The sequence below is a fragment of the Cheilinus undulatus genome, linkage group 13 (assembly GCF_018320785.1).
Source record: "Cheilinus undulatus linkage group 13, ASM1832078v1, whole genome shotgun sequence".
NCBI classification, from domain to species: Eukaryota; Metazoa; Chordata; class Actinopteri; order Labriformes; family Labridae; genus Cheilinus; species Cheilinus undulatus.
The window spans coordinates 24,959,612-24,985,128 of record NC_054877.1 but is presented as its reverse complement, the minus strand read 5'-3'; the positions used below and the strand labels follow the sequence as shown (position 1 = coordinate 24,985,128).

The following is a 25,517-nucleotide window of genomic DNA, read 5'->3' as shown; positions in this document are numbered from 1 at the left end:
ATGTGTTAGAAGACTTTATTTATCCCAAACCCAAGGCCCAAAATTATGATTTTTCCAGTAGCAAAACTGCTGGGTGGTGTTACTTTCAAATGTAACTGGTCACATTACAAGATAACTACCTTTAAGAAGTAACTTATTTTGTAGCTGTATTACATACAGTATGTTGAAAACTGATTTAGATTACTGAATAACATAATGAGGAAAGTAATTCCATAGGATACTGTGTATCATGCTGAGACAAGTAACATTACATGATGCGAAAGGAACCGGTGTTACTGCATTGAATGCTGACAGAGTAACTTGTTACTTGTCACTGTGTTACATAATGACAAAGGTAAGTTCTAATATTACAGCATTACATGCTGACAGAAGTAACTTCTAATGTTGCAGAATTATTAGATGCTGACAAATGATAACTTCTAATGTTACTGCATTACATGCTAAGGAAAGTAACTTGTTTCTTTTATTATATATTGAAACAAGAACTTCCTAAGATATTGAGTCACACGTTGAGAAAATTTACTCATTACATTGGGGTGTTACATTCAAAGAAAGTAACTAGTCTCCTTACTGCAGTACATGCTGATGAAAGTAACAAATTACAGTATGTTTTAGTTAGAATAACTGAAACCCTTTGACTACCAGTTCCACACGTCAGAAAATGGCAAAAAGCTGACTGAATGTCTGCCAGTTAATGTATGTATATTACTGACACTCTACAGTCCAGTTCATGACCAATTATTTTTAGCTCTGCTACCCATAAACAGGAGAACAGACCATTACTGCTCTTTAATATTCTCAAAGTCTGACATCAAAGTGGTATGCCGTACTGCGCACAGCCATGTCTATGAAATAAACACAACATGAGCCCTTAAACTTTTATCATTTCAAGATTTTTCATCTTTCTGTAGCTTTTGTCACTTTTACCCAAAATCCCATATGATGGGATTTTTTTCCACATTGTAATGCTGTCCTCTCAGACATCTCATAGCTGAATCAATTAGCCAGTGACACAGATGTGTTTTCCCTCCACTGTTACACAGCTCTGCCAACATGCCAGCACTTAGGAGTGAAACAGAAACTGTGCAGATAACTGGGGCATTTTTTTCTATTGTGGAAGAGGTTAAGGAAAAAATGTATTTTTCCAGTAACAGATTACATTTATGAAAAAGGTAACTAACAGATTACTTAAATTGTAAAAGTAATGTGTTCTGTTACTCATTTCAGGACAAATGCCATCTGAGTTACCTTTAAAACTGGCCTCAACATAGTGCTATTTTTTATTGTTTCATGGGTTATATAGGGCATTCTTTAGGCTACTGAAGACCAAATTATCTACAACTCAAATGATATTTTATTGTTGATTATATAACAGTAAGAGAGAGGTCTGAGTCAAAGGGGAAATGAAGATTTTTTATTTAATTTAGCTTGAGCAGTAGGAGTAGTAGGCATTTTTAAAAGAACAGCCTGTAAAAAAATCCCATTAAGTGAATGCATTAAAAGCCTTTTTCTGTTAAAAAAAAAAAAAAATTTGTGCACAAACTGCTCTTTAATGGGGTTTTATTGTCGAAAAAAAAATTGAATATTTGGTTTTTAAGAAAAGGACTGAAGCTGGTATAAGAAAGATTTGGCTCAGTGAAAATGGAAAACAGCATTATCATAATTTCCTGTTATTTTTTATGTGACCTTTTTGCAGTTCATAAGACACTTTAGAAGCATAATGGTAAAAGGACCTTTTTAATTTCTTAGCAAACCAAATAACAAAGATGAGGCATTGATAAAGCTGTAAACCACTTTTTACTTTAAATATTCCTGTTCTTTAATTGTATATGAGAAAATATTGGTTTCCACCTGTGATACAGGAGCATACGATGCCTTCGAAACATCATCCACTGGAACCTGATCACCACCTTCATACTAAGGAATGTGATGTGGTTTCTGCTTCAGCTGATTGACCACAACATCCACGAGAGCAACGAGGTGACTGCACTGATTCTGTCCTCAGCATATTTGAAATAAGTAACATTTCATGAAAAATGTTTGACTTTTTTTGTAAATTTTAAGTAAACTCTGTGTGATTGCTTTTTCAGCCCTGGTGTCGATTAATCACAACAATATACAACTACTTTGTGGTGACAAACTTCTTCTGGATGTTTGTTGAAGGATGTTACCTCCACACAGCCATCGTTATGACTTACTCCACGGACAAGCTCAGAAAGTGGGTCTTTCTCTTCATTGGCTGGTGTGAGTATGCTCATGTAGACAGTGTTTTACATACACAGCACTGCACTAGCTACACTTTCAGTTCCACACAATTCAAAGAGATATCAGTATGTAAATCTTACAGGATTCTAAAATCTGTGTGAAATATAGATAACTTCTTATTAAATCCTCCTTCTTTACTTTAATATTTTCAATTAAAAATGCAATGTAATTTTTTTGTTTAGGCCACAAGAATATAATCTACATTCTTGTCATACATTTAACCATTAATTTAAAAATAGATACTCAGTTTGGCTGGATGGCGAAGGCTCTGTTCCCTGGACAAGCACAGCAGTATGCTCTGACTCTCTGGGGAGTGCAGTGCTAAAATAAAACATATGAGGGTGCAACAAAAGCTTACGACTAGAACAGAGGAGGCTGGGGTGGTGAAGGCAAAGCTTTGCTAGCAGCAGTTATGTGTGATAATCATGGGTGTAGCAGAACAACTAGCAAGTCATATCTAAATGGAGCCATTTGCTGAGAGAATGAGCTGTGGCTGTGGAGAGAGCTGAGAGACAATAATTAAAGACTTTTGTGTCCTGCCTGAATAACACAGAACCTCATTATGACTTGATTTGATCTATGCCTTACTTTCAGTTCCAAATAGCATACTCTGCTGAAATATACTTTGGTTAATTTCTTGCCCTTGAAGAAATCCAACTTAATTTTCTTTTTTTTTTTTTAAATAAAGTCATTATGTGGCGGCAAGATTGCAAGCGATCACACTGCATGATCTTCTTCAGTAGATGTTTTATTTGTCCAGTCAACATGGGAATGTAAATGTTCAAGTTTACACAGTCTACATGCACTTTAAAGACAATTTGCATCTGTGTTTTTAACATCAAGCAGTGATATCCCAACAGTGATAACTAGAATGGCCGTCTGAGGCGGCAGACCCACGCCTAAGCAGCGCCACCGAGGAACTCATGCTCCCATTGATTGCTATGGTGTTCAAAATTTGAAGTGCGAGAAAAACCGAACGGGTGCGCAGATCATCACCAAAATCGAATTTATTCTTCCCTGTCACTATCTCAATATTCCCTGAAAGTTTGGTGAAGATCCAACTTTCCGTTCTTGAGTTATCTTGTACACATACAAACAAAGAAACGAACATAAAAAGATATGGAACCCTTTACATAACCCCCTGCCGATTTCATCGGTGTGGGTAAAAATCTTAAGTCATCCCAAACAAAATGTTCTGATACAAAACTAACATTTTACATTGCTATGACTGCTGAGGGAGTCATTTGTTAATAGAATTATAAAGATAAATCTCTTAAACAATCTCATAGAACAATTAAAATGCCTATATTTTTACAGAATGGTGGTTCAGACCTTTAAAACAGACTTTAACACATTACATTACATTCGCTGACTTCAGTGCTGATGTGATTTCTGGGAAAGGACATATGAGACAGTTTTGATTAATTAAGCTGGGATATTTCATAATCTGCACACATGCTAATTGTTGGCTGATTAAAATCACTTTAAAGAAAACCCTGACAATGCCTGCACCCTGGTTGAGAATGGCGGCTCTAAAGGTTAGACTAAAAATTTCACATGGAATGAAGTTAAAATATTTGGGAATTTAATCAAATCTGTAATGCTTAATAGAGAGATTTCAACACCCTATTTTTGCTGTGTTTAAGAGAAGAGTCTAGCAATACCTGGCAGTAATAACTGAAAGTAAACTGGAAGTAAAGTCGGCATTGCACGGAAAAAGACTAGGGCTGACACCTTCCAGTTGGTTGCTCATTTAGTTGGTCAATGTGCCGTTGTCCAATCTAAGTCGTATCCGTTGGACAATTGTGCCAAGAGAGACGGAGAGGAGGGTGGGAGTCACTTCTGATTATTTCATAGCAGTTATGCTCAAAACAATGGAGGATGCACTTAGATGCCAGAGAATTATAATGATTATCAGTGTGGATATTGTTTTATGAAGGAAAGTGAAGAAAAAGGATTGTTCTGAAAGAAAGAAACATTTTAATTATCAGGGAGGATGCTTTTTTAATCTGATAAATGTAACTGCTGTTCACCTACAGGTGAATCTTGCAAATCTTATGGTGATGAAATTCAAAGTCTTGTTCTTGGAAGTAGGCATTTATTTTTAAATCACTTCAAATCTCAATAGTAAATCATTTTCTCTGGTTAGCTTCTTACATACAGTAAATACAACATATTGCTCAAAGCACATCATTTTATATACCATGGTAGTTGGAGTCTGAGTGGTTGTGAACTATTTTAAATGGTCATGAAACGGCTGGACCACAGTGATACACACATTTCTGTCCAATTCAAGGTTAGCATATGCTTGAATGAAGCACTTAAGTGAAGTTTGGTTAGTGAATGAATCCAAGAGACTCTTTAGACCTCAGTCTGAAGATAAGGCTTTGATTTCACGAGGGAACAGAGCAAAGGAGAAAATGTAATACTTTTTAACTTCCAGGGATGGAATGAATTTGAACATATGGCAGACGCGCCCCCCCCCCCCATGGACACATCAATTATCTATACTCACCTTGACTCAAGCTATTTGCAAAAACAACCCATTGTCAGAAAAATTCTTCTAGGGACAGAAAATGCACATAAAGACACTGAGTTGATCTGACATTTTCTTTCTTTCTCTTCATGTCCGACACATTGTGTGTTCTTGCAGAAGGCAAAAATAAATACACACTTTATTAAATCTAGGTCATGCAGAAAAACCTTATGCACACAAGGATGGAAAATAAACAGATAAGTGGCAAATGACTTATGATTGATGATGACACACAGATGACATGATCAGGAGGCTCATACCAGCTTTAAATAGAAGTAACCAAAGGCAAATGTTACACAAACTCATGTAATTTGATTCTTTGGGGGACTGAATAATCTGTCTGTAAAGAAGGTCAATTCATAGGGGCATAAAATCAACAACCAGTTCCTGCAGGTGGAGTGAATAAGTGTATCATGTATAAAATAATACAATAGCACTGTTATGTCAGGATATCTCAATGTACAGCAAGCAAAAAAGAAATAGACAAAGAAAAGCAAACAAATTTCTATGACTGTTACATGCCCCTGTGAGGTGTAACATAATGGGTCAAGAAGGGCTGGGGGTGGTGGGGTTGGGTAGTGTGTTTATCGTAAACTTATAAGTAATGGACAAACATGAGATCCATTGACCCATCCATCCATCCATCCATCCATCCATCCATTTTCTATACCCCTTATTCTGTTCTGGGTTGGGGGGGTGCACCCTGGACTGGTCGCCAGTCATTCGCAGGGCTGACATATAGAGACAGACAACACATAGAGACAGACAACCAGGCACGCTCACATTCACACTTACGGCCAATTTAGAGTGATCAATCCATTGACCCTTGACCACTAAGTGGAAAGCATCAAGAAGGAACAGCACCATTCCTGCCTTTCTTGTGCCTACAAGGAAAGCCTGAGACATGGACAGAAGTAGCAAAAAAAAAAAAAAAAAAAACAACAGAGCAGGCATCAATGACAACAAAATGAAACTGATTAAGGGGGCACTCACACTAGGCCATCCGTACCGTGCCGTATTCTGACTGTGCTGAAGCCCATTTGACACCCTCCCCTGTCCCCCCTTTGGCCCGCACTCACACTGCTCAACACACCCAGGCCTGGGCACGGATACGTCACGCACCGACGTCATCACACAAAGCCCCCAATGTTGATGAACTTATACGTGATGATGACCCAGTGTACATAAGTGTTTTTTATTTTGGCTGTAAAATAGCAACAGATTTATACGATATCTAATCTGACATCGGAGTTATTTCACCTGGTCTGGGATCAGGAGCCACGTTTATTATACAGAGCCCAGTGAGGAGAGAAAGAGAGAGAGATAAAGCGGTTCATAGTGGAGAATTATCGCTCACAGCATGTAATCTGGAGACTGATCAGAGTTCCAAGCACTTCTGCTGAATGAAACCTGGACTTTTCAACTCATACGAGCCCCTACAGTCATTCCTCTGCGTGTCCGTATACTATCTGAATCCCCCTGGAATTCCTTTATGCACCATGAGCTGTGCCATTTCTCTGCGTAATTTTAGATGCCTTTCAGTGCTGCACCAAACAAGCTCTCATGTCACAGGACAGCCTGTTTCCAGAGCAGGATTAAATGTTCAGTTAAAAGTTGTTCTTTTTTTACTGTGACAACAGCAATTTTAACCATCTGATGAGAGCTGGAAGTGAAAACGCCACAGGATTAATAAACAATTTTCCATTTAAATGACTGCGACAAAGATCACAATTTCACTTCTTGATAACATGAAATAGAATTAAAGGTAAGTTAATTCAGTGGATGATAATATGGCATTATAGTTTTATAATAAGAGAGGTTAAATCAGCCGTGAGATTAACCTCGACACACACTTGTCCATGTATTTGGCACTCTCCTTTATGCACGGAGGATGAAAGGTGTTTGTTATCCTGTGAGCTGCTGTTTGGGGCTCAATCAAAGGACGAAATTTTATTTCATAAAACAAAAATCCTTTCACAGTGGTTAAAGCCTGACTTTGCTAGAAACTGGTCAGAAATGTGGACTGGACTGGGATCCATTACAACTAGGTTGTAGTGGAGCTGTGCGAAGTTAAATTCTTTAGCACTGATAAAATCTTTGTAACTTTTTGAAATACAATGAGACAAAATACTTAATTCTTGCTATCTTTCTAGAAAAAATCCTTCTGTCTCTAGCATGCAGCTGCTGCCTGGTGTGCTCTCTGTGCTCTGAGGCGGGTCCTTTTGTTGTTATTTCACATTACGTCACATTCCCGCTCTTGTGCTCCTTCATTTGCATCTGTGCGGAACAATTGCACTCACACTGGCCAAACGTACCGGACTTTAGGCTGAAACGGGCCCCTGCACGGTAAGGATGGCCTAGTGTGAGAGCGCCCTAAGTCAGAAGCTGGAGGAGCTGGGGTAGAGGAGGGTTGCAAAAAATGGCTTGCAGAGGTCTGATCTCAAGTATATGGCAGCACTTGACTCAATGGCCTATACCTGAACTAATGCTATATGCTCAGTTTTATTCTTAACTGATACTTGTGCAAAGTGTGAATAAATCCCTCAAAGCATTCTTAGGAAAAAAGATGAAAACTGACTACTGATCTCCAAAATGTACTCAGGTAATAACTGAGAAGACTTTCAAGCAACATGTTAAGAAAAGCTTTGTAACATCTGTGGGATAATTCTTTTCATTGACAAGCATCTGATGGTGGTGAACCACTTAATTTTTGTTAACACAAGTCAAAGCACAATGTGTCAATCAAGGATATGGATTTTATTGATGCACCACTATCTCCACTTTGCGAAACAAGCTAACAAGCCCTATTGAGCGTGAAAAGGGAACAAATATCACAACCACACAACCAGTGCCTGATTGATACTGTCAGGGCTGCAAACAACTTTGTAATACCTACCACACCTGTGTATAAAATAAACAAGATTATTATAAACAAGTGTATCATAAACTATTTAACCATTTATTTCACAAAGACAAAGAGGTCCACAATTTAACTTTTGCCCCCTAGCTAGAGCTTTATCAGGTTTCTTCCACTGAGAGGGTGCTTTATCATGTTTTTCCCTCTTAGAAAGCACCATAGAGGGCACATTTTTTAGTTTTGTACATAAAGGGGACCCTGGAGGGCACCAAGATAACAATTTACCACTTGAAGGGCATCAAAGGGGGTATTTTGTCATATTTGCCCCACTTGGACAGCAGATTTTCAAATTTTGCTCACTAAGCAGGAACCAAAGAGGGCACTTATTATATTTTGCCCACTTGGAGGGCACCAAAGAGTGATATTTTAACATTTTGTTCAGGAATTCAGGAAGGAAATTTGTCAATATTTTGCCTACTAAGAAGTTACTAACGAGGAGTTTGTCATATTTTGCTACTTAGAGAGCACCAAACAGTACGTTGTCAGATTTTGTCCTCTTGAATGGCATCAAAGAGGACACTTTGTCAAACTTTGCCCATTTGAAGGGTGCTAAATAGGACACTTTGTCAAACTTTGCCCATTTGAAGGGTGCTAAAGAGGGCACTTTGACGGGTAATTTTCCATAGAGGGCAAACATATGTGTATTGATTGCCCCCCACACTTGTTCTGAGTCTGCCTGAGCCCTGGAACCTTGATGTCCAAATTAAATGCAAAATTTACTTTCATCTAAGAAGTAGCCCAGAGATCTGGGGGACCATCATCTGTTTCTGTAGTTCCACTGTGTTTTATCAAGTTTAAAGCCAGTGCAGCCGTCTACCAGGAGACGGCTAGAACTATTACTATGACCATGGTATCTATCATCTGTGATTGACTGGCTAACCTTCTTGCCTGACCTGAACTTTAAAGAGAATCCATGGAGTATTGCCAAGAGCAAGAAGAGAGAAATCAGAGCCAACAATACAGATAAACAGAAGGCTGCTATCAAAGCAACCTTGGCTTCATAACACCCCAGCAGGCTAATCCAGTCAATAGTATGAATTGACATAATTTGTGCAAAAGGAGTCCTGACAAAGTGCATAGATTAATATAATTTTCCAAGAAGGTAGTCATCTCTACATTATAAATCTTTTTATGTTGTCTTATGTAAGTCTCCACTATTTTCAGATAGTGGATTTTTGATTTTCATGAGCTTTAAGCTGTAATTATCAAGATTAAAACAGAAACAGCTTTGGTGTTGATGCTATTTGGGTTGTGATGGCATTGTCATCACCTGGTGCTTGCTCATGTAGAACCTGGGTCTATTGAAGGTGTCGATGCTGTGGTAGGGGGGGTAAAATAAAGCAGACCTTTATGTTGATTTGGTGAGAGTTCACAGTCTGTCCTCCTGGAAGTTTTGAGTGACAAATTGGACTAAACAACTGAAAGGGAGTTTCAAAAATTGATGACATGTTCGTGTCCTAGTAACAATGCAAGGCAGATGGATCGGCCAGATTTTACATCTGTCGTCAGGCAGATCCATTAAAGCTCCAATCTACAGAATTGTACCCTGACCAGTCAGCATCATTTGAGAAGACAGAGGCTGGGACTATGGGTGAAGCTTAGTGGTCCTGGAAGCAGATAGCAATGGGTGCTGTCATTGTAGTGTTTAGCTAGGATGTAGCTATAGTCTAGCAGTAGTTTTATCATTTCATTTCATTCATCGGAACTGGGCCAAATTTCTTGATTAAAGAGCCTCACTGAAAGCTTTTGGCCAATGTGCTAACAGGCTAACAGTGCTGATGTGAAGCTAACTGTTGTTTATGTGTTTAACATGGGCGTATATTGACTGACTGCATGTGTAAGGAAAAGTGCGCAGCTTTCATTTTGATACTTTAAACCACTTACACAAAAAAATAAGAGAAAGATTTATGCGTTTTGCTGCTGTTAATGCAGCAAAATAATGTTAAAGCAAATGTCTGGTAGTTGTTCTAAATGGCCGGAATTCTTGAGGACTGCCGGTCATTTTGACCGGGGACAAAAACACTGCTTCAACCTCACCTCACTCTGATTCATCTACCATGTGACAGACAGAGAGCTTGTCCAACTACTGTCCTTTGTTTGGGATGTTTCCCAGATGAATGTGCAATGTCCTTTGCAGTGGAAAACAACAACTAAGTTGGGTTGAAGAGCCCAAGAGGCACCATGTGGGGCAGGTAGCACTGGTGTCGTCACTACCATGGAGCCTGGGTCTGTTGGGTGACGATGCTGTGACAACTAAAGGCCATGCAGTTACAGGTGTGGCCAAATACTTATGTCCATATAGTTTATGTGTATTGTTGCAGTATAGTTCTTTATTGCCGAAACTACAGTGTATGCATTTTCATAAGATAAATCGAGATGAATAGGTGTAACTACGGACAATAATCAGAACAATTGTCTTCAGTGCTTTAACCGCTGCTGTTCTGTGTAGACTGCAAACTAAAGGGGCTGAGTTTTTCATTGTGTCAATGATATTAGTCTTGAGAGATTTTTAATTAGCTTCATTATGAGATGATGGAAGTAGGACAGAATAGAAATGTCTTCCACCGGAGGCCCTGATGTAGCTGGGATTAAAATAGGCTCTTTCAGCTCCATTAAAGGTTGCACACTGATCTTTTTAACTGTTTGATCACACACCAATGAATTTTATTTGAGATGTAAGACTGTCACCATGTTATTAACACGTGTGATTTGTGCTCTAACTAATGGTGTTAAACTGGAAGATGTTTAGCTTCATCAGTTTGTTGGTTGAGGAGAGAAAGTAAAGAAGCAGCCTTTTCTTCATCTGCACTCCTGAGATATTCTACAGGGCTTTACTGTACTTTCTACTCATGATACAACAAAAGGTTTTTTTAGGCAGCACAGCCTCAAAGAGATTTGAAAATAAGCAGAACCCTTTTACATAAAAAATAGAAACTGTGGAAAAATACAGAACATGAAAGTGCCTTTTTGTGAAAGAAAGAGGAGAAATTATATTGCATAGAAAGCTTTGCAAATCATGGATTTTTCCTGGAAAGTTCTGTCTGTTACACAGAGAAAGAAAATTAAATGTTTCTGTTTTTGTCAAAGGTGATTTAAGCTCTCTTAATCTTTTTAAAGTCAGACTTGATAGAATTAAATTCCCAGATCCTCTGCTCAAAAACATGTCACAGCCTTAGCTAATGCTGATTTTTTTTAATTCAGTCACTAAGAAAACTCATGCTATAGCACAATATACTCACTGAATTATAGTTCAGTGAGGACTGCTCACAGAATAGACTGGGCCCATGAAAAACCCAGAGAATGGACCCTCTGAGTTGTGATTTACTGATGATATCAATGCATGTGTGTTGGATCAGTAGCATTGGTGCTAGCGGCCTGGCTGACACTTACTAGATTTTGGAGCTGAAAAATGTGTCAGGCTGTGTAAAGCCACTTTCTACCATTTTTTCATCACAGTATCCAACCATTCTTGCCACCCTTAACCTGTTTTTGATACTCTTGCCCTGTTTGCCACTTTAAATAATATTTTTCCCTTCATAACCCATTTATAACACTAAATCTTTTTTTGCCATTTAAACCCATTTTTACTACTTTATCTGGCCATTTTTGCAACATTTTTGCCACTTTAACCCTAGTTTTGATACTTTTAGCCCCTTTCAACCCATTTTTAACAACTTCCTACTACTTTACTCTAACAGTTAACAACTTTTTTTTCCCAGTCGTTACCCATTTTTGATACTTTTTACCATGTTTAACCCATTTTTGCAACTTTTAAGTAATTTTTGGAACTTTTCCCTTTTTTGCCCCACTTCATCCCCTTTCCAACACTTGATTTGGTCATTCTTGCAACATTTTGGCCACTCTTTACCTGTTTTTGACAATTTCTCTGTTTTTAATCAATTTGTACTACTTTTCACAGAACTGTAGAATTTTTTGTGTCATTTTGCTGAAGGTTTTTAGCAGACCAGCATCCATTAGCCAGTATTTGTTGTTGTTTTTCAGATGCACCTACACAAATCCATTACTGTGCCCTCTCCAACTCCTGAGTGATGCATCCTGTTACTATGAAGCTACTTCAGCTTTAAGAAGTCACTGTGCATGACTCATTGTAAACTTATTCCTACTTTTATATTATTTTAAAGCCAGGGGCATGTAGCCTTGGGAAAAGCTGAATAACTTTATATGTCTCAAATAAAAAAAAACAAAACAACAAAAAAATCCCTTCAGTGCCTTTGGAAAATAACTGTTGGTTCAGAAGTACATACAAATGCTTCCCTTTTATATTTTAGATTTGAGGCTCTTTCTGACTCACATTAATTTTATTATCATCTTTCTTACAGGTATTCCATGTCCTATTATAGTAGCCTGGGCCATAGGGAAGTTGTACTATGAGAATGAACAGTAAGTACAAAAAAACAAGGTTTGCTACTCTTTCCAAAGGTGTTTTTTCTGCTGTTTTGACTATGCTCTCTTTTGTTGTGCCTGCAGATGTTGGTTTGGTAAAGAACCTGGAAAATACATGGACTACATTTACCAAGGACCTGTTATTCTTGTGCTCCTGGTGAGCTGCAATCATACATTCACTGTAATGATTTTAACCCTTTCTAATACACAGTTTACACTTACATTAGGTTCATCATTAGTGCCTGAATGTCAGAGTAGCCTAATGGAAAGATCGGCCATGAAATGAAAATTGATGACAATAAAGGCCATTCCCATTCCACAGCTAGCTTATAGGAAAGGTGATCTTCATTTAATTGATGGGTTGAGGAAATTTTACTGAGAGTAACAATTTATATCCACGGTAATGTGTTTCATAATGGTTATGTACAAGCTGTTACTAGCATGCAGCTATGTGGTGACCAGTTTGGATTTGTGTGCTCCTCACACATGGTCTTAATGAGAGAGGAGGAGGCTTTGACCTTTGTCGCTGCTCCTCCCACTCAGCTTTTAACTAGCACTGTCTGCTTGCTAGAGAAAATTGCTCTGGCCCTGTTCATTCAAAGCGTTTCACATAAGTTTCTAAGCAGATTGTTTTCTTTGTTTTTTCTTCTAGATAAACTTTGTTTTTCTCTTCAATATCGTTAGAATTCTGATGACCAAACTTAGAGCTTCAACCACATCTGAAACAATACAGTACAGGTAAGTAATGAAGACGCTCCTTTCTATGTTTGCGCCATCCAAAGGCAACATACTTGAGATTAGGCAGTCTGTGGTAATACAACACCTTCTAACTATGAGATGACTGAATAACTAATCATCTAAAAAATATCAGGAATGAACTTCAGTCCAACTGCTAAATGTTATCAACAAGTCTTTGCAGCATTTCTCAAATGGATGTTAGATGGGCTTCTTTTGACTAAATAAGTTTGCAAACAATCCAGCAATACAAGAAAGTTTTACCCACACAAGTACAACAAACATCTCTGCTGGCGAAGTTTGCCCCTCTTAAGACACCTTAATTTTGATTCGCCTTCAGCACGCTTGCTGTGTACCACTGTGTTTCCTACCTATCTGTCTACAGACCTACCTACCTACCTACCTAGCTACCTGCCTACCTACCTGCCTACCTGCCTACCTACCTACCTACCTACCTACCTGTCTAACTACCTACCTAGCTATCTAACCTCCTGCCTACCTACCTATCTACTTCTTCCTACCTACCCATCTCCCTAGGTACCTCCCTAACTACCTACCAGTTTTTCTATCTTATATGCTATCTAGCTACCTACCTACAATTCTGCCTTTTTACTGACCTAGCTATCTACCCTTCTTTCTACCTACCTACCTAGTTACCTACCAACCAACCTACCTGCCTACACACATACATACCTACCTATCTAGCTACATACCTACCTACCTACCTAGCCTCTTTACTTCCATCCTACCTACCTACCTGCCTACACACAATCATACATACCTATCTCCCTTCATACCTAGCTACTTACCTACCTAACACCCTACCTGCCTACAAACAAGCATACCTACCTTTCCACCTTCATACCTAGCTACCTACCTAACTACCAACCAACTTAGCTCCCCACCTACCTACCGACCTAGATACCTCCCGAGCTACCTACAGACTTTTATACCTACTATGCTACCTGCCTACCTTCCCAACTACCTAACCCCTATCCTTTTCTATCTACTTTACTGTTAAGTTTTGCACCTACATTCCTACCTAGCTACCTGCCCTCCTGCCTACCTACCTACCCATCTATCTACCTACCTGCCTACCTAGATGCCTAAATATTTACAACCTACTTTTCAAGCTACCTCCATAACTACCAATCTATTTTTCTAATCTACTTTCTTATCTTGTTTTCTGCCTATCTACCTGCTTACCTACCTACCTACCTACCTACATGATCATATCTGTCCTCTGTTTCAGAGAGCACTATGCTTTGCAAAATGGCTGTGAAGAACTGTACTGACCTCAAATGAACATAAAGATTTGTCCTGTGAACTTACCAGAAAAAGTGAGGTCATCTTATTCAGGAAGGAGAATTTAAATGCTAGTAGATTCACACAACACACAAAACATCTTTTGTAAAACACCTCTACCGATCATGATGAGTCTTCACTCACAGTAGCAGTGTCAGTCTACCAGTGTCGTACCGTAAGTACCGTACATGAGATATGAGGCAACAGAACTGTGAGTGCAACTTTGTATGCGAGATGTGTTGGCACCAGTGTTGTAGTACTCGAGTCCAGGACTCGGATTCAAGTTCGATTTGAGTCTCTAAATTGGAGAGCGCTGATTGGTGAGCTAAACAACGTTTGCACCTGGTAGGCACACAGTAAAATAATAATGTGTTTAATGACAGCTCAGACCTTAGAGCATTAAAGGGGGACAAAGTTAAGACCTTTTTATGATGTGTTCAAATATCCCACAGAAAAATTTGAATTTTAGTTTATAGTGAGAAATCTGAATAAATCCAGTCATTTTAAAGGAGGAATGTTTAGTATAAGATAGACGTAAAGTATGAGTCCAGTTAAAAACATGTCTCAATTTTATCACACTAAATTCACAAATAATCTTGTTAATATAATTAATATTATCGATGAAGACCGTGATCATTAAGGAGTATTAATGAAAATATCAATATCAATAAAAATCAATCACCCTCATTCTGGACTGGAATGTTTTTGAGTTTTCATCGACTATAACTATAGTAAAACTATGAAGGGTCATCAGGACTAAAATGTGACTAAAACTGAAAGTATTTTTGTCTAAAGACTAAAACTAAAAACAGATGAGAAAATTAACACAGTCTCTAAGGCTACTCAATCACTGGGCCTAGATGTTTGGTTCTGTTCATGCACAACTGCTGTAAACAGCTCCTCTAGTCCTTTAAAATAAAATGTTGAAGAAATTCATACATTAATAAAACACATCAATAAAGCCCACCTGGAATGCTGGGATGGCTCAAAAATGATTCATAATTTAATTTGATTTGGCTCTAGGTTTTAGGTACTGGAGACTCGTCTAGGACTCGAGCATGGGTAATGGGGACTTGAATAGGACTTGGACTCAGGTAAAGGGGACTTGATTCAGACTCGAGGTTTGGTGACTCAACTAGAACTCTGGTTGCCACATTCAAAAAGAAAAGAAGGGTGAGAAACACAACTGTATAAAAGTGAGAAGAGACAGGTGAGACAACATTTTTCAAGTCAATCCAAGTCATATTAGTCATGTTTTAGAGTCATTATGGTAATACTGCAACTTAAAGTTTCAGGGGTCAAATTTCCCACTGTCTATGTCTGTACATTCATCTTTATGCAGTTTAAACAGTGACAAACACAAGCATAACACCTACACTGACAAACGTGTGCTGGCATGTTGGTAGCATAGACTTAAGTCTTCTATCTGTTGAGGGCAAAAGTTTCAGAAAACTGGAGGATAAACAAAGACCTGGACTTCCTCTTCCTCTTGCCTGGGGAGGATGGAGAAAAGAACTTTGACACTTCGTTTGGGGTGGGCCCCTTGCATGATTGGTCACTTTTAACGCTTGTCTCTCCCACATAGTACAGGATGACGGCTCCCTCAGGCTGTCATCCAGGAAAAAAAAAAAACAGTTCTGTGTAGGAGTGGCCAGCATTATAAAAGACTAATCATATGAGGGTCAGAGCTCACCCTGGTCCTCCCTCAAAAGTCTTTTTTTTTTTTGCAAGTTGAACTCTCCCTCAGGCGAGCAGAAGTTTCCCTCCAGCAAAGACAAAGATAGAGAGCAGCTCCAGTGCTGCACTCACAAAGCAGACTGCATCTTACATGGAGGCTGCATCAGTGCTTGCTGATAAATGTGCACATGAAGAGTGCAAGATTGGAAGTTAATGCCTACGCATACCAGGGGCCATTTTTTTGAACCAGACCTAGGGGTGCTCAGCACCTCCTGTATGACATACAGCAATATTTATAAATATGAAGTTCAGTCACATTGTCTTAGCAGTGTGAAATATATTTACACATTTAAGCAAAAAGTAAGAAGGCATAATAAGATGAAAACAGGTAAGTTAACATACATACATCATTTGAATGGCTAAAGTTAGCTTAGCTGACCTTGCTTGGTCATTAAAACATCTGTTTAATGACATATTTCTCAGAATATGCTATGGCAAGCCAACTTCTTCACTTTTGAAATGTAATATTAGACATGCTTTTGTCTTTGAAATTTTCCAAGCACATATTTCAAACTACTGAATAGCAAAAAAAAAAAAGACAAAATTATCCTCCACCTCGTGGCAATAGGTAGTTTCTATCTGACCAGTTCAGCACCTGGACTCTTCTACTGTGAAGCCAAGCTCTTGTTATGAATGTACAATGTGGTTTATTATTGTCTTGCTAAAATATGAAAGGCCAACACTGAGAGAGACTGTGAGCTTAGCTTTAGGTACCTTAGCTACATATAGGTCCCCTATGTAGCTCTGTTATCTACATAGCTTCCGAAGCGAACACAGCTATGTAAGCTCGTGTTGGAATGTTTTCATCTACGAAGAACTTTTTTTCCTGTGAGCAGACTGTTTACTCAGCTTTATGTTTTGTAAACAGGTTTTGCAGGTTGGGTTTTTGACTTTTAACCTATAGTATCCTAACCCTAAGCCATCAGAGATTTACGGTCTGCAGAAAGACTGTCTTGAATATTTTATACGAAAACGGGAAAATACCACGTTCTCAACATCTGATAAGTCGTTTATGTTCTGTTGTGAGTAAAATATGGGTTAATGGAATTTGCGAATCATTGCATTGTTTTTATGTATATTTTACACAGTGTCCCAACTTTTTTGGAAGTGAGGTTTTACTAGACTTTTTCAGGGGTGCTGAGGATGCTTCAGAACACCCAAGAATTGCCCTAAACCACACACTGTTTAAGAAACAGTATGGTATGCTTATGAGTTTTACATTTTTGTTTAGTGCATTTGTGCATGAAGTTTTATTGTGCATGTGGCAGTTAGTTACCTTGCATGCAAGACTTTATAATTTGCTTGTGAATAGGTTTGTTTTCTCAAGATTTCCTAAAAGTATAATTCCCTAGTCATGGTCACTTGTTTGTGGACATGATATCTGAAGCATGCTTTGAGGAATTGTCTTTAAACTTTGCATAAGTGGCGATTTTTACTCAGTGATCAATTTTAAAGCCTCTCTTCTTGATCTGCCACTACTTTGACTGTCTTTGCAGTAAGATATCACTTACTTAAATATGTGGCTTGTGTGCTCATGCATTAATAAATTAATTAACTATTTTGCATCTTGCGCTTGAGAAAACAGGATTGCAGTATTTTTTTCCTGGAAGCAGATGGCTGGCAGTAATGATGAGACTGAATGGCTATTTTAAGTCCCTGAGTGTTAAGTTCAAGAGCTGCTCTCTCACCTTCTGGTTATGTGTGTTAGCTGTGAGTTTGCCACTTTCCATATGCTTTTTCACTGTAGCTGAAACATTTCATTGGTTATCAAATCTAAGAAAACCCTGTCATATACCAACTATTCCAAATATGGTCACCTCTGCTCTAAAAAACATCATGGTGACCATGATGTAAAGCCCAAGGTTGACATCATGAAGTCTGATTTATGTCTTATATGGTTACACTGCTCTTTTCTTTTAAAATCCAAGGTCCTTCTATCTTTTCTCTGATGTTTGAACCTTCCTACTGTTCCTCTTATATTCTGAAAAGTAAAGTCTAGACAAACAAGTCATCCTAAGTGAGCACACAGTAGCTGAAGTACTTCATGCATAGAACTATTTCATTTCATCCCACCTGTCAGACACACGAGAGAACCTCTTGGGGTGTCTGACAGGACTCGATGAGTGAGTAAACGCGGGGATTTGGTGAGCGTCTGAGAGAGGCCAGCTGTGTGCTGTTCCACTTTTTGTTGTCGTGTTGTGTGTCTAGCCGCTAAATTGTTAGAGCCCTTTTCCTTTTAGGAGATTCTGTCAAGTGTGTTCCTCTCCTTCGGGGATTATTCAGCGTGTTCAGGTTGTTTGCTCCGTCAGCTCAGACAGCCTCGATTCAGGCTGTGCTGGATAGAGTTGGATTTACAGTCGCTGTGTGGCAGATATGCTGACATGAGCTGTGCAGATTTATGTGAAGGGAGAACAGGAGTGTCAGGCATGAAATACTGACCTAAATATAGAACATTATGATTCCTCCAGAATGTTGCCAGTTTTACCAGAAATGCATGAGAAATAAAAACAATTAAGTAAATGTAGTTTTTCTCTTGGATAGGGGCTGAACCCTGTGTGAAGAATATATCAATCATGATAAAGAAATATATACACACTACGCATCGCTTCTTTGCATTGCCCGCCACCTTTGCGCTGATTTTTACTAGCACTGTTCATGTCTGTCTGGATGCCTGTTTATGTAATATTTCCTTATGAATTCTGCTACGGACAAAGGTGTCTGCTAAATGGATTGAAACCATTAACATACGACCTTGTGCTTAAAAAACAGAATCATTTAGGCTTTAAGGCAGGGGTGTCAAACTCAAGGCCTGTGGGCTAAATCTGACCAGTGGTACAGTAATACCCAGCCTGAAAGATCAGATTATATTTTATTATTCTGACTCCCCAGTATGAGGTCTGCAGATTTCCTCCTGTATAAAAATGTAAACTTAACCTTAATGCTTCAAAATATCCTTGATAAGCCATAAAAATGTTTAAAAAAAAGAGTAAAAATAAATAGATAGAATGAAACAAATTGTAACGGGTGGTTTTAGTACCCAATAGCAACACACTAGAGAAGGAGAATAGACGTAATGTCCTTTAATGATCACAGCTGAACAGCACTACAGTCAACAATAAACAATCACTTCTGAAGAGCTGCCCAGTCGGGGGAGAGACAGAAGATGGGTCAGAACCAGAAGATCCAGGAGGAGCACACTCACTGTATCTGAGCAGAGCTGTCACACACCAGCTGAGGAGTCCAGAAGCCGAGCAAACAGAATCCAATCCACAGAGGCAAAAACTTGAGGTCAGGGACAGAAGGCTTTGGTGTATTTCCAGGGCAGAGACGCAGTTCAGAGGTCAGAGACAAGCAGGGTCGGTACCGGGTAGTCAATCCTAAAGAGAGTGCTGGAGAGTCTTGCATGAGGGCTAAGAACAATCTGGCAGAGTCTGCCTGAGCAGAGGAGGCTTAAAACTGGCTTGATTGAGCATGAGAGGCAGCTGAGAGCACAGGTGAGCTGAGTTGGCTGATGAGGTGGGCGTGGCTGACTGGCAGAGTGGAGCAGAGGCAGTGTGAGTGAAAATGCAGCAGGTGAGCAGAGGAGTGACACTGTGACACAAATAAGGGAAAAGAAATTTATTTGTGTTTTCTTTTCAGATTTTTAATTTTGCATCTAACAATTATGACTTAAAGTTAGGATTTTGACTTTATATTTCATATTTTGAAATTTTTATTACATAATTTTGACTTTTTTTCTCACATTTTGACCTGTAAGACTCAGGATTATTATTTCTAAGTCACTGTGGTCACTTAGAGTCATGATTTTGAATTTTATGTCATATTTTGCACTTTTTAACTCATGACTTTGTTTATCTTATGTTGATCTTTTCGGCTCCTAACTTGGACTTTTTAATCCTATATTTTGCACTTTTAAACCTCTTATCTGGAAGTTTATTGGATATTTTGCTCATCTGAACTCGTGATCTGGAATGGTATCTCATATTTTGACCTTTTAGAATTCCATTTTAAAATTTTAATTCATATTTTGCACTTTTAAATGCAGGATTTGAATTTTATTTAATAAATTTGACCTTTAAGCTCATGATTTTGACCTTCTATCTCATATATTTATCTTTTATCTTTTGAACCAGTAAGTCTGTTTTTTTATCCCAAATTTTGAGCGTTTTATCTTATTTTGACTTTTTTTTAATCTCAGGATCATTTGTCATCGGTGTTAATTTCTTTTTTAAATTTCCATAACTCATTACGTGTGAAAATTAGGTCAACAGTTTATTTAAGTGTTGACCCTGTTAGGCCCTTAGGATAGACCTAAAATCAGATTGTAGCACCTGGTGTTGTTAAAATGTTTCACATAAATCTAAGTTTTAAAAATGGCCATTGTTAGCTAGCATACCATGTGGGTAAAATTTACCCCAAAGCATTGATTTTCCCTCTGTTAGATTTCCTAGTAGATAAACGACAGGTGTTGCTTCAGAAATGTCCATCTATTGCTGCACTGCTTAAAGCCTGGCATTAGCTAGAAGATTTTTAAAATCTTAACTGATTTATTTGATACGAGAGAAATGGAGACACGAGGATGAATGACTGACTATTTTGTTTTCACAGCGTGTGGTGTGCAGTGACTCCAGATCTTGTACAGTCAAACACGCCTTTAGAGAAAACAAGCTAAATGTGGAAAGCTGATAGTTAAAGCTACATCTGTTGTAGTTTTAGATTTGGTCCAGCTCCTGTAGAGGGATTTGATTGTGGTTTACTTTACAGGACACTGTATAAACTCCATTTGTTGTTGCCACATTTCAACAAATGAATCCTCTATTTCTGATTGTCCATCTAACTTTATGCTTAATTTTTACAACCATTGACACTGCTGTGTTTGCTGTGCTTCCTCCTTTAGTCAGCTTGCTTTTTGATTGTTTTTTTTGTGATCCATGTAACAGTCCTGCTGCCTGCTCGGCTGTCCTCAGTTTTCTCCCATCACAACAGGATTTCTGATCATAAATGTTACATTTTTAATATTTACGATCTTAAGTTTTTTTTTTTTTTTTCAGACAGAGGGTCTTAGTGTCTGCAAGTAAATTTAAGACTAATTCCAACTGTACTTCATTGCCTTTTGCTAGATTTATTCAGGGCCTGTCTCTAGCCATTTTTTTTTTCTTTGGTACCGGCGGCACTCATTTTTAATACAAAACAAAGGTAATCTAGCATTCTTTGCCTAATAATGCCCAAGGTGTCAGCTGTTTTTTCTCCTTCCCTCACAGCACTCTGAGATGAAAAAACTAAACTTTCAAATAATAAATGCCAGTTCTCTCTGAGTGTACAATCAAAATCAAGAAGGACAACATTTTTTAGCTTTTTCAACAACAGTAAAGAATGAGAAACTGATCTGACTCACCTTTTGGAGGTATTTCAGGCCTATAGCTGCTGCATTTGTTGGGATGGGGTTCCTTTACATTGTTTTCATGTTAAGTGCACAGACTTTTCAAAAACAATGTTCTGGATTCTACACAGGAAAGCAAAATCAACTATCATAAACAATAATACCTAAGAGTAAGACTGAAAACTTGGTTGTTGGTTCATTCATTCATTCATTCAGATGCATGTGTAACATTTTATGGCAATTTTTCTTTTTTTGAGATTCAGTTGAAGGTGAAATAAATAGTTCAGTTCCAAAAAATGACAATTGGGTTAGGAACCCAAAAGTTCAAAGTGAAAAAGGGACCTGCAAAACCAGATTATAAAACATTTAATAAAGTTGAGTGAACAGACTGACACAGGAAAAAAGCTTGTCCTCCATTTAATCATTCTAACACAGCTAACGTAGCCAAGACTGGAGCTAATGATGCTACATTAGCTAAATAGATAACATAGCTACATGAGCAAGTTAGTTATGTGGAAAATGTAGCTAAATATAAAGCTAAGATAGCTAAGTTAGCCACAGTAGCTACATAGGTAATGTAGCTATTGTAACTAAATCTAGAGCTAAAAAAGCTACTTTAGCTATGTAGGTAATATAACTACATCAATACAGCTAGAGCAAATTAAGCTACATTAGCTATGTTAGATTATGCTTTGTTTGCTAAAGCTATACCCATTAAAGACTTAACAATGGCTTGCTTTAGCTTCATTAGCTTTCTGAATTTAAAGTAGCTATATTGACTTATTTAGTAACGTTAACTACATATAATAAAGCTGAAAAAAAGTCAGCTTACAGAAAACAACTAACTACCTTAACTACATAGATAATGTACAATGTTAGCTAAGATAGCCATGCATATAGCTAAATCTAAAGCCAACATAGCTATACTAGCCTTGTGAGCTGCATATGCAAAGCTAATGTAGGCTGTGTAGCTAATGCAGTTCAATCTAAGCTAAAGAAGCTACATTAGTTAGATTACAAGCTACATAACTAAGGCTACAGCAAATGAAGTTGCATTGGCATATACTACATTTGCTTAAGCTATAACCATTTTGAACTAATTATGCTAATGATGGTTTGCTTTAGTTTCATAGTTTTAGCTGAATTTAACATGGCTGAATTGGCTTATGTTGTAATATTAACTACATATAATAAAGCCGAATTAACAGTCTGCTTACAGAAAACAACAACTAGACTAACTACAAAGATAATGTTGCTACATTACCTATGTTAGCTACCTAGGTGACATAGCTCAATCTAAAGCTAACATGTTGATGTTAGCCACGCGAGCTGCATAGCTAACGTAAGCTGCATAGCTAATGTAAGCTGTGTTGCTAATGAAGCTAAATCTAAAGCGTCTGACAGATAATGAGAGTCATAACTAAAGTTACAGCAAATGCTCCATTGGATGAAGCTACGTTTTTGAAAACTATTACGGTAATGAAGTAATAACGCAAACGATGACTTGTTTTAATTTCATTAGCTTTATCTAAATCAAATGTAACTACAACGGCTTACAAAGTACCATTAACTAGGTAGTTAGAAAATATGTTAGCTTTAGTTAAAGCTAGAAAAGCTGAAGCAAGCTGCTGTTTGCATAGCTACTTCTAAACAGGTTTATACTTAAGTTTATCTAGGATTAGGCATCAAACCGTTTCTGGTTTATTTATGAAATGTAAGTCTGAAATGTTTGTAATGTGGTTATTTCATGAATGTAACCACCAGACTTTTTTAAGAATAAAGCAGAATAATAAATTAATAATAAAACATATTACTGGTGAATTACATCCCTCCCTTCTGCATTAGAAACCAGTGGGTGATATCAGTGACATAACATCCATGTTTTATCCAGTATATCATTTCATCTGACGACTACCTTATAGCAGTTATTAAAAAGAAACTCAAATTTTGAACTGATGGTCTGATTTGCCTTTGGATGTAGGAATCAGTGTTAATCTCAGCTTGTTTATCAGCAAAACTTCCACAGGAGCTTTAAGACAAATTACATTCCTTATCTTCAAACAGCTGTTGATGTCTCTGCTAATGTACTGATATATTTTCAAGTGAAGCAGTGTTTGTTTGTGTATATCTTTGTGCAGGTGGATGAAATTTTCCTCTTTTCCACTGACACAGAAAGATACTTTTTTTTTTTTTTTTCTAAAACCAGCTCAGGCTGAATCCAAGCTCTCACTGTACTTACTTACTCACTGAGGTGTTTAATATTCTGTCTCTGTCTTCACAGGAAAGCTGTGAAAGCAACACTGGTCCTCTTACCGCTGCTGGGCATCACCTACATGCTCTTCTTTGTGAATCCAGGAGAGGACGACATCTCACAAATCGTTTTCATCTATTTTAACTCGTTTTTGCAGTCATTTCAGGTAAGATATAAGATCATATGCATCGGTGTGAAGAAACACAGCAGATCCCACTGTTCCCTGATGACATTTTAAACAACATCCGTGTCACATATTTCAGAACAACTTTCACAGTTGTAATCTGAAGTAACACCTGTCTGTGAATACACATTATCATCCTCTTGCCTCCTGTTTTGAGTAGTCAGAAGAAACAAGGGAATCATTTCTGGCCCTTTGTTTTTTCTTATTCGAGTTAAAAATAGTGTAAAATGATAAAAGCAGATCTTCAATGATACAAATTTTATGAGGCATGACAAAATGTAGTTAAATAATGTAATGCCTAATTTCTTTTATTCTTTTTGTCTTTCCTAGTCTGAATTCTCTGATGTCTAATTAAGCTGCTATCTGACTTTTATGCTGTTTTACAGCCTGATTTAACAGGAATGCGTCTCTTTCTGCAGGGGTTCTTTGTGTCCGTGTTTTACTGCTTTCTAAATGGAGAGGTGAGTCACTGCAGCTTTAACAGTGTCATTTATGAATTCCATTAATTTGTCATGTTTTTCTCTATATAGGATCTTCACAAAACCCCTGATGAATTTCCTGGATCAGTTTAGATATGATTTTGTTTTATACTTATCTTGTAGTTTTGAAAAGTGTCAGGTTCAAGCAGTTGCATCAGTTAGCCTACATAAAGAGGAAAAAGCAAAAGGACTTTTGGTTCCAACTGTGGCCTTTTTATGTTGGCCAAAATATTTATCTTACAGAGCTCTGTCATTTTCCTCAAATTAATATGAAAGCAAATTGCTTGAATTCCAGCTGTGGAGGATGTTTAATGCCCTTTGATTACTCATTTGTCAGTAATTGTGAGAAATGAAGGACCCTCTTGGTGCCCTCTCCCGGCCTTCATATGAATAAAACTCGGGGGTGGAGAGGTGCTTAATTTGATGAGGAATTGTGATTTGAGTCACCATGCTAGTACAGTTATGTACAGGGGACATATTTTACCCTTTTAGGACAAGTCTGTATTGTTCTCAGATGTCCCCAAAAAACACGTCTGTGAAGTTTGTTGCTGAGAAAAACACTCTAGTATAAGATTTTTGCATGTCTGAAACCCCTTCTGTTTCAGCTCTGCTCAGAATGAGCCATTCTGTGTCTGTAGCTTTAAATTTTACTGATCTGTCTGACCCCGCCCCTGAACACGCCCCTCTCAGGAAATGGGTGTGGCACTCCTGATGTTACAAGGTTACAGAGGATTTTATCCAAATTTATGGACCTAACTAAGATTTGAGCCATCAATCTCCCAGACCAGGGGTTTTCAGACGTGCAAAAATCTTATACTAAAGTGTTTATTCAGAAACAAACTTTACAGACATGTTTTGGGGAAATCTGAGAACAATATAAACTTTGAGTTTAACTCACTGGTTATTAGATGAGCCTTGTTCGTCTGAGGCCCAGCTGCGAATTATTGAAACTGCATCACTGACTGTTAGACTTAAAGAGGCCAACACATCCACTACTACAAAGTTTTCATCCTCTCCTGCCATGACTGCTTTGTTTCCCTGCTGGTCAGGTCAGCTGAAGAGTTTACGACTGAATAAGGGGAGTTAAAGGCAGGCAGCTACTGTTCAGAGTATTGCAGTACAAGCTGTGCTGTATTGATTTAAATCCCCTTATCTGTATCAATCTTGAGCCTATTTTGGATATATCCTTACAGAACGAAGCCGAGTGGACCCAATTACTCACCGACTTAAAAGACCTGCCTTCTTCTCCCTCTGTTTACAGGCAGCTGTGTGCTGGGATGGATTGACTTAGTGTCCTGGTTTGAGTCATTGTCTTGCTTGTTGC

General features: G+C 38.0%; 1 protein-coding gene across 1 annotated transcript in view; it reads left to right on the top strand.

The window, feature by feature from the left end:
- LOC121520789 (corticotropin-releasing factor receptor 2) overlaps nucleotides 1–25,517 on the top strand; it is an 83,480-nt gene that overhangs the window by 54,146 nt on the left and 3,817 nt on the right. The window contains exons 5-11 of the mRNA XM_041804407.1: nucleotides 1,863–1,980; nucleotides 2,091–2,244; nucleotides 12,059–12,119; nucleotides 12,207–12,279; nucleotides 12,775–12,860; nucleotides 23,561–23,696; nucleotides 24,134–24,175. Coding sequence (XP_041660341.1) covers nucleotides 1,863–1,980; nucleotides 2,091–2,244; nucleotides 12,059–12,119; nucleotides 12,207–12,279; nucleotides 12,775–12,860; nucleotides 23,561–23,696; nucleotides 24,134–24,175 — 670 coding nt within the window. The remainder of the gene's footprint in view (nucleotides 1–1,862; nucleotides 1,981–2,090; nucleotides 2,245–12,058; nucleotides 12,120–12,206; nucleotides 12,280–12,774; nucleotides 12,861–23,560; nucleotides 23,697–24,133; nucleotides 24,176–25,517) is intronic.